General features: G+C 50.9%; 1 protein-coding gene across 1 annotated transcript; it reads left to right on the forward strand.

Moving 5' to 3' along the window:
• The first annotated feature begins 760 nt into the window (after positions 1-760).
• NFKBID (NFKB inhibitor delta) lies at positions 761-8,383 on the forward strand. The gene is given in 15 exon segments (XM_028529947.2): positions 761-1,008; positions 2,328-2,428; positions 2,624-2,684; positions 3,102-3,319; positions 3,584-3,774; positions 3,860-3,938; positions 3,940-3,966; positions 4,084-4,213; positions 4,216-4,229; positions 4,336-4,387; positions 4,481-4,535; positions 4,537-4,627; positions 6,503-6,619; positions 6,912-7,076; positions 7,735-8,383. Coding segments are annotated over 13 exon segments (1,221 nt in total). The 5' UTR covers positions 761-1,008; positions 2,328-2,428; positions 2,624-2,656; the 3' UTR covers positions 7,789-8,383.
• The last annotated feature ends 825 nt before the right edge of the window (positions 8,384-9,208 follow it).

Here is a 9,208-nt window from a genome sequence, read left to right on the forward strand (position 1 = left end):
TGCCTTTTTGAGTTCAGGGGTTAAGTCTGGTCTAGAGATGTAAATTTGGGGTTTGATGGCCTATGGATGGTATTTAAAGCCAGAGACTGGATGAGATCACCAAGTTAGTATGATGGAGAACCACTCTTCCCCTCCACCCCAAGAATGGGTGAAGAGGAGGAAATAGCTAGGAAAACTGAGAAAGAGCAGCAAGTGAGAGAGGAGAACCACCAGGAGAGCATGGATTCTTGGAGCAGGGGAGAAATATGATTAACGCTTGTCAGTGCTGTGGATAGTAATGAAGATGGGAACTGAGAACAACAGCCTCTGCCTGGAATGTCAGTCAGCTCCAGGGTGGGAATTCCTGACTGCTTAGTTCACAGCTACACCACAGCATCCACCAAAGTGCTTCCCCTGCAGTAATACATTATTTTAAGTGATGAATGAATTAAATGAGAACTGACCTCTGAAAAAGGAGAAGGTGATGCGAGGGAAAGGGAAGAAATTTGAGTTCACCTTTATTATTCTTACCTACAGACCTTTCCTCCCGGTAGACCAGGAAGTCCCGACCCCAAGCCCCTCCTCCCACAGCCCTCTAATATGGCACGCACCCCCAGCATCAGCCTGGGGCCCAGTAGTTGAGGTCTTCAGTACCCCCTGGACAGAGTCCCATTAAGTCCAGGCCCCCAGTGCCCTTCTCCTCCTTCACGAGTCCAGTATCCCAGGCCCTTTTCCCGCAGACCAAAGCTGGGGAGCCTACCATGTCTCTCTCCCAACACTCTCAAGTTGGGCGCTCAAAGTCAGCCCAGACATTTACGCCTGGGTTTGTTAAAGCGCGACGCGGGGACTCCCGGGCTGTGGGCGGGGCTCTACTCAGGACGGGCGGTGCTAGACCAAGTTTAAAAACTCGCGGCTGGCAGGGCCCAAGATCGGGGACCCAGCGGCGGCTCCGCGGGTTAACAGCGAGGCTGGCGCAGCGCCGAGGCCGGGGCCCTGGGGGCCCGCAGTCTGCGCAACGGAATCCCCGAGGTAATGGAGGGACTGGAGGTGAGGCCCACTCGGCCCCAGAAGAGTGAAGGGGTGGGAGTCGGACTCTTGGAGTCCTGAGGGACAGGGCTAGAGTATCAGATTCTGGGTTCTGAGACTGAGGGTACCGAGTGTTTGGAGGAGAAAAAGGGCCAGGATTCCGGGGTCATGGTGGAGGAGTAGCTGCAATTCTGGGTTCTTTGGTCCTGGGGGTTAAGGGGACTGGGATCGGGTCCTGGGGATGAAAGGGCGCTGAGCCCGGATTCTTGATCCTGTGGGAGGAGGGCGCTGGCGGCCGGGATTCCTTTCTCCCTAGAAATCCCGTCAGGATGAGTCCTTAGGAGCGCGGCTGTTTAAAATTAGCCACGAGTCTCAGTGGGAAGGTCCAGCGCCTGGCCGCAGGGCCCACGTTGGCCGTGATTCTGCCCCCCACCCCTCCGGGACTTGCCGAGTGGCCACCCGTCCCAGGTTCCGGGACTGAGCAGGAATTCCCCATGTACGGGGATTCCACGGAGCTACGCTGGCCGCACGCCCCGCCTGTAAACCGGACCCCTGGGGCCGACTTGAGAGAGGAAGAGGGAAATGGAAGATTCCCTTGCGGGAGCGCCGTGACGTCAGCGCGTAGCTTCTGGGCCGTTTCCGTGTCTCCCTCCTACCCTTAACTCTTCCTCCGCCGGAACTCGGAAGGGTGGGGGTTGAGTGAGGATACGGACACACTGGGTTGTGTGAACGAGGCATCTGGGAACTGGGACTCCAGGTCGTAGGGAGGAGGATGCTGAAGGTCCAGACTCCTGCGGGATGTGGCTTGGATTCCTGAGTCTGAAGGTGGGGATGGGGTCTGAACCTCTGTATCTCTGAGGAGCTCCAGGGAGTTACTGACGCTTGGTTCCCCCAGGAGAGGGGCTGGGGATGCTGCGGGGCTGCTTCTTGGGCAGAAAGATGTTGGAGCCTGGATGTGCGTGTCCAGGATCTGATGCTAGACAACCCCTGAGACCTCAGGACTGGGAGATCTGGAGGTGGGATTTTTCACGGAAGTCGGGGGTGGGGGGGCTCACAGAGGGGCACCCTCCTCCTCAGTCCTCAGTTTCCATGATGCTGGTGGAAAGTTGGGTCAGAGGGGAAAGTGCGGAGCAAAAGGAAGGAAACAGCGGAGGCGGGTAGGCACCACACCCGAAACCTTATATAGGTTTGGAGTTCTCAGGCGGCATCAGTGTGCCAATTTTTCCACGAGGGAGAGTGAGGAGTGCAGGAGGGCGCCCAAATCCTTTGTCCACGACTTGGATCCTGATTACTTCTGCCCCCGCCCTGCTTCCACCTCACAGTGAGCCGGAATGAGCGCAGCCACTGCCCCTCACAGACGGTGAAAAAGCTCCTGGAAGAACAGAGGCGCCGCCAACAGCAGCCAGACGCTGGTGGGGCACCGGTGAGGCCCATGAAACCCTGTCCACCACAATTCTCAGGAGACTATGTCCTATTGGGCAGGAATTTGCTGGCTTGCTGGGTCCTCAGGGCTGATGAGAGATACAGTCCCGACTTAGACACCCTATAGACGGGGAATGGATGCTGAGGAATCTCCAGGTAAATTCAACCATGTTCCTTTTTGCTTATGTCTCTACAGGGACAGTTCCTACCTCCACTGGCCCAGCCCCTGATGCCATCTGTGAACAAGGGTGAGGTTGGTAAGTCTGGAAACTCATTTTGGTTTCTTCAGCTCCCAGCCCAGCTTCTCTCAGGGACTCACAACCCAACTCTTACAACTTTGGGAAATTGGGAGTCAGGCTCTGATTCTTGCTGGGACCCAGTGGAAGTCTCATCTCCCAGAGGTTCTCTGCAGTGCAGTAGTCTACCGCACATAGTCCTTTGGTGTCCCAGAGACCTAGGCTCCCAGCCTTTTAGTGCTCTGGGAGTCTAGGCCCCTCAACCCCTCAGCATCCTAGGACTTCGATTCCCTTGGTGTCCCAGGATTCTAGGTCCCAGAAGTACTAGCTTTCAGTACCTTGGGAGACTGTAGGTCCTCACACAGGTCCTCCAGCCTTGGCTATGACTTACCTAACTCTGATAATCAGGCCTGCCCCTAATCCTCCTCTCACATGCAGGCCATACCCACTTTCCGGCACATCAGGAGGCTGTGGGGTTCTGGACTTGGCGGCCTGGCCCCAGCTACAGGCTTTCCAGATTGGAGCCCCAATACACCTGCTGCCTACCAGACAGCCCCTACTCTTATCCTGCTTCTGCTGCCGAAGGTTTCCTGACTTCTGACTTTTGCCCACCGTTGGACCCAGGGCAGCCATATCCATTTCCCTTGGGAATGGAGGTGAGATGCAGAGTGTGAATGGAACGCTGGAGTGCCCCCAACATTTCCAGTTGATTTTATGTGACATTCTGAGTGGTCTGGGGCTGGGTTAAGGTCTCATTCCTCATGGGTAAATTTAAGGCCCAAAGGTCCAAGTTTACTTGGCACAGATGGGACATGCAGCTAGCTACTCTACCTCACACTCTATATGTGTGTGTGGTGGGGTTGGATTGGGAAGAGAGAATCCTCAGCTAACTGACTCTCCCCACTACCTGCACCCTTCAGGAACCCCTGGATTCCAGCTTTATTGCAGAACCTTCCCTGCCACAGGTGGGATCCTGGAAGGGTTCTGGACTCTCCTCAGGACCCCCACAGTTACCCCCTGTGGTTACCGGACCATCCCTGGACACAGCCCGTGCTCATATGCTGGCCTTGGGGCCACAGCAGCTGCTGGCCCAGGATGAGGAGGGAGACACGTGAGTATAGAGAAAGGAGTCTGGGTTCCTGGCCTGGTTGGGGGGAAGGGGGACGGTACTCACGGCCACCCTGACCTGTCCTCAGGCTCCTGCACCTGTTGGCGGCTCGGGGGCTGCGCTGGGCAGCATATGCTGCAGCTGAGGTGCTCCAAATGTACAGACGTCCTGGACATTCGTGAGCATAAGGGCAAGGTGAGGGCCAGGGGCCTGGACCTTCTGAATCTTAGGGCAGAGGGTTTGAAGGCTGGGTTCCTGATTTCAGAGGGGAGTGGGTTTTGGACTCAGACTAACTTTTCTTGTCATCTGCAGACTCCTCTCCTGGTGGCTGCTGCTGCTAACCAACCTCTGATTGTGGAGGATCTACTGAATCTGGGAGCAGAGCCCAATGCTACTGACCATCAGGGACGTTCTGTCTTGCACGTGGCTGCTGCCTATGGGCTTCGGGAGTCCTCTCGGTATGGCTGTGGCAGGTGGGGTTCACTGATTGCCCAGATCCTGGCTTCCAGGACTGGGAGGCCTGAGAGGATCCTGACTGACCACTCCACCTTCTCTTCCTCCCAGGCTGTCATTAACTCAGGGGTCCAGGTTGACCTAGAAGCCAGAGACTTTGAGGGTGAGTTGGATTATGGACAGGGCCAGCGTGGCAGGTGGGACAGGGCAGGGTGGGTGCTCCAGATGCAGAATGCTTACTCTCTCCATTCTGCAGGCCTCACCCCTCTCCACACAGCCATCCTGGCCCTCAATGTTGCTATGCTCCACCCGACCTGTGTCCCCGGTGCTAAATACTCAGGCCCGAGACAGGCTGTCTTGCGTCCAAACGTTGCTGCACATGGGTGCCGATCACACCAGTCAGGTGAGATGGGCTATGGGCAGCCAGCCCCAAGGAGGTCTGGTGGGATGGGGGGTACCTCACTAATACTTACTTTGCATCTTCCCAGCTATGTATCCTGGAGCACATGATATCACTTCTCTGTGCCCCGGTTGTCAACTGGAAATAATATTACTGATCTCAGTTTATGTTTATCAAGCACTTATTATACATCAAGAGCTAAGTTTCATAGATTAATTTATCGAATTCTCACAAACATCCTATGATGCCTATGTTATTGTTTTTCCACTTTACTGATATGGAAAGCAGAAGCACACGGTGTCAAAAGTCTTACAGCTTATGAGTGTTAGAGAAGGGATTAGAAACCAGTTAGTCTGATCCCAGAACTGAGCTTTTAACAATTAGTCAGTATTATCCTCCTTTCCCTCTTTCACAAGCTAGCCGAGGGAATTAAAAATCCATGTGTATTTTTGTTTATCTTTGTTAAAGAATTTTGATACAGATAAAGTACAGAAATAGTATGATGGCCCTGGCTGGGTAGCTAACTCAGTTGGTTGGAATGTTGTCCTGATAAACCAAGGTTATGGGTTCATTCCCTGGTTGGGGCACATACAAGAATCACAATCAGATACCAATGACTGCATAAGTAAACTAGAACAACAAATGGATGTTTCTCTCTCTCTCTCTTGCTCTCTCTCTCACTCTCTCAAATCAATAAATAAAATTAAAAAGAAAAAATAAAATAGTATAATAAACTCCATGTACCAAACAAATATCAATAACCAGCAAATTATAGCCAGTCCTGTCTCATCTGTTCCTCTACCTAACTATATTATTGTTAATAAAATCTAAGCATATAATTTTATCCAAAAATATGTGTGTGTCTTTAAAAGGTAAGAACTTTAACACCAATATCTACCTTAAAAATAATTAACAATTTTATAATGTCAAATACCTTGGCTGTGTTCAAATTTTGTTTGGCCCTCAAGTGATATACATTTATTTTTTTTTCATTAAATAAAAAACAACCCTGGAGGATCCAAATAAAGCCCACATATTGCAATGATATGTCTTAGGTCACTCTCAATTTAGATCTTCACCTCTATCTCTGTTTTCATAATTTATTTGGTGAGCCAACAAGGTTATTTTACCCTGTATAAACACATAACATCTTTTAAAATATTTATTTATTTATTTTTAGAGAGAGGGAGGGAGGGAGAAAAAGGGAGACACAGTGATGTGTGGTTGCCTCTTGCACGCCCCCAACCGGGGACCTGGCCTACAACCTAGGCTTATGTTCCGCCTGGGAATCAAACTGACAACTTTTTGCTTTGCAGGCTGGCACTCAATCCACTGAACCATACCAGTCAAGGCTACATAACCTTTTTAATGTTTGTTATCATTACAAACTCTTCAAAGGCTCATACTAAAGTTTCATTGTGGAAAATGGCTTTATTTGCTCCAAAATATGAAGAGAACAGCTTAATATGGAAATGGATATAGGCTTAGTTTAGTCTATTGATTAATGTTGCTTAGTTCTTAATGTTTGTAAATAAAGTGCAATCCATGTGGGATGTGAGTACATTTGTGCTTAATAGAATGTGGGTTGGCCAGGCCAACTGCTAGTGCAGAGAGCCCCTTTGGAAGATTAGGAAAAGAGCCTTTTTCTTCAGACACTTGGGCTGGAGAATTATCTTAATAAATATAAAGTTCTGTGATTTGTATGATGCAAATGGTACCCCCTTAAACATTTTTGTATAGTGTATAACCCACACAACTGTATAAGGCACCCCTGGGTGCTTACAGAGGAGAGGCAGGGTTTCTAAAGGCTTTTGGGCTCTGTGGGAGGGGGCCTGAATGTGAGGACCGGCCTGACCTCTGCTGTTTCTCTCCCCACAGGAGATCAAGAGCAACAAGACAGTTCTGCATTTGGCTGTGCAGGCCGCCAACCCCACCCTAGTTCAGCTGCTGCTGGAGCTGCCACAGGGAGACCTGCGAGCCTTTGTCAACATGAAGGTGGGGGACCTAGGCTAGAATGGGCAGATAGTGAGAGATCTGGTATAGAGGGCAGTGGGATGTTGAGAGTCTTGTGGACTGTGACTGTGAGGGGATCATTGGCTGGGACCTGGGTGGGGACTGCACAGGATGTGGACATAAATGGATAGGATGTGTATGATGTAGACAGGGGTATGTGGAGTGTTGTTGTGGAGGGAGAAATATGTGCATGGACATTGCAGAACGTGAAGTGTGATGTTGAGGCCCAGGCCAGCTGAATCTGAATCATCAGCCCTCCCCTTACTTTCTCCAGGCCCATGGGAACACAGCGCTCCACATGGCAGCTGCCCTGCCCCCTGGCCCACCCCAGGAGGCCATAGTACGGAGCCTGCTGGCAGCTGGGGCAGATCCAACACTTCGAAACCTGGAGAATGAGCAGCCTGTCCACCTTCTGCGGCCTGGGCCGGGCCCTGAGGGGGTAAGCACTGAGCCCACTCTGATTGCAGTGTGGCCTTTGACCTAACAGGGTGAACTGCTGACCCTATACATTTCTGACCTTAGAGGGTTACTTGTAATCTCAGAAGGTGACCTTGACTCCTATCCAACCCTGACTTAAAAATGTGACCTCTTACCTCAGTATTTGATCCCTTACCCTGTAATGGTAACTCCTCCTGACCTCTACTTCAACCCTGACCTCAAAGTATGATCTCTACTTCCAATCCTGAATTCTGACCTCAAGGTATGACCTTGAATCCCCAGATATGACCTCCAATTCCTTGTCCCTAACCCTGAGTCCTGACCTCAAAGTGGGACCCCTGACCCCCAAATGGGATGGACCTCTGACCCTATGGCTCTACCCTTTAACTCCCAGGGAGTTCCCAATGGGAAACCAAAGGTGGGAACACCCAACCAGCAACAGCTTTCTCTTCACTCCCAGTTCTGGCTCCTGAGCCTTTTCTCAATGTGTGAACCCAGACCTTCACTGGCAACTCTAAATCTTGACTCTGAATCTCTGATCTTCAAACCCAACTGACCCCACTCTACTTTTGTTCTTTAACCCCCAACTTCACCAGCTGTGCCCCTGCCACCCTCTTCTTGCAACCTCCAAAACACCTCCTGCCTTGTCTTGTTCACAGCTCCGGCAGTTATTGAAGAGGAGCCGCATGGCACCCCCAGGCCTGTCCTCTTAGGACTCAAACCCAGAACCTGGACTGATTTTCCAGTCCCCCACCGTCCTGTGGGACAGCAGCGTATGCTAATGTTGCAATCCATGATAATGTATGTGGAATGTCCTGCCATTGGAGGTCTTACATTAAAAACCCCAAAGTGGCTGCTGGGGGCGGGGTGGTAAACAGTCCCCAACATTTGGGGTGGTGTGCTATCCCTACCCACCCACAAGGAGCCCCCTTGATGATTTCTGTGAAATCGAGGCCCCTTGATTGTTTCTATGAAACATCCTGGACCCTAACCCTTTCCCCACTGGATCTTTTAGAATCCCCCTTTCCTAACTTAGCTTTCATACCTGGAACCTGAGATGTAATTCTCCTACATGGTGTTCGAGGCATCTCAAAACAGCTCCCGGTACCATCCTAGCAGAGCTGTTAAGATGAACCCCCCCAACCTCTTCAGGTCCTTAACCCTGAGATTTGGGAAAGACTCCTGGATTAGAGTCCCCCTAGGTCCCACTGCTTTCTAATTCAAAATTCGACCAGGCCCCAGCCCCAGACCTCTATTTCCAGTGAATCCCTCCCTGAAACTCCCTATTAAACTCAATTTGGACTAGAACTGTTATTGTCTAATCTCTGGAGGCATTGGTGCTGGGGAGTGGCTACGGTGCCTTGCTGGGGGGGTAGTGATCAGGGGTGTCCAACCTTTTGGCATCTCTGGGCCACAATGGAACAAGAGTTGTCTTGGCCCACATGTTAATACATTGTGACACGTAATCACAAAATCTTGTAATGTTTTAAGTAAACTTAAGATTTTGTGTTGGGCTGTATTCACAGCCATCCTGGGCTGCTTGTAGGCATGGGCCTCAGGATGGACACCACTGGTGATGAATGTGCTTGGGTGGGAGTGTCTAGCAGATGCTGTGGGTGCTAAGTCTGTATCTCGTCACAACACCCCCTATGAACACACAGTGGTTTGATTGCCAGTGCCAGCACATGATAGCTTTGCCTGTGGGCATTATTAGCCACTGGTGCCTGTCTGCCAGTGATATGAACATGGCAAGCCTAAATGCCAGGAAGTTCATGAAACTTCCCACTCTTGACAACCTTCAACCAGTGACTGATAGGAGATGTATATGTTGTCACTATTCCAGGTCCCTCACCTCTGTGCATGTTGTACCTGGCCTCTCAAAATTTCCCGACAGAAATAAGCTCCACTTTCCCCACAGAGGTTCTGGCTTAATAACATACTCTTGGCTGCTTTCCCTTTCCTATGTTACTTCCTGCCTCTCCTACCATCTCTTGCCTCTTCCAAATAATCTCAAATCCTTGCCTCAGCTTCTGCTTCTGGCGAAACTCATACTAAGAAGAGCTCTACAATGTCCTCTTATACTTGTCCCACAGGCTCTGCTCTGGCCTCTATCTCCATCTCATCACTCAAAGA

The sequence above is a fragment of the Phyllostomus discolor genome, chromosome 12 (genome assembly GCF_004126475.2).
Source record: "Phyllostomus discolor isolate MPI-MPIP mPhyDis1 chromosome 12, mPhyDis1.pri.v3, whole genome shotgun sequence".
Lineage (NCBI taxonomy): Eukaryota > Metazoa > Chordata > Mammalia > Chiroptera > Phyllostomidae > Phyllostomus > Phyllostomus discolor.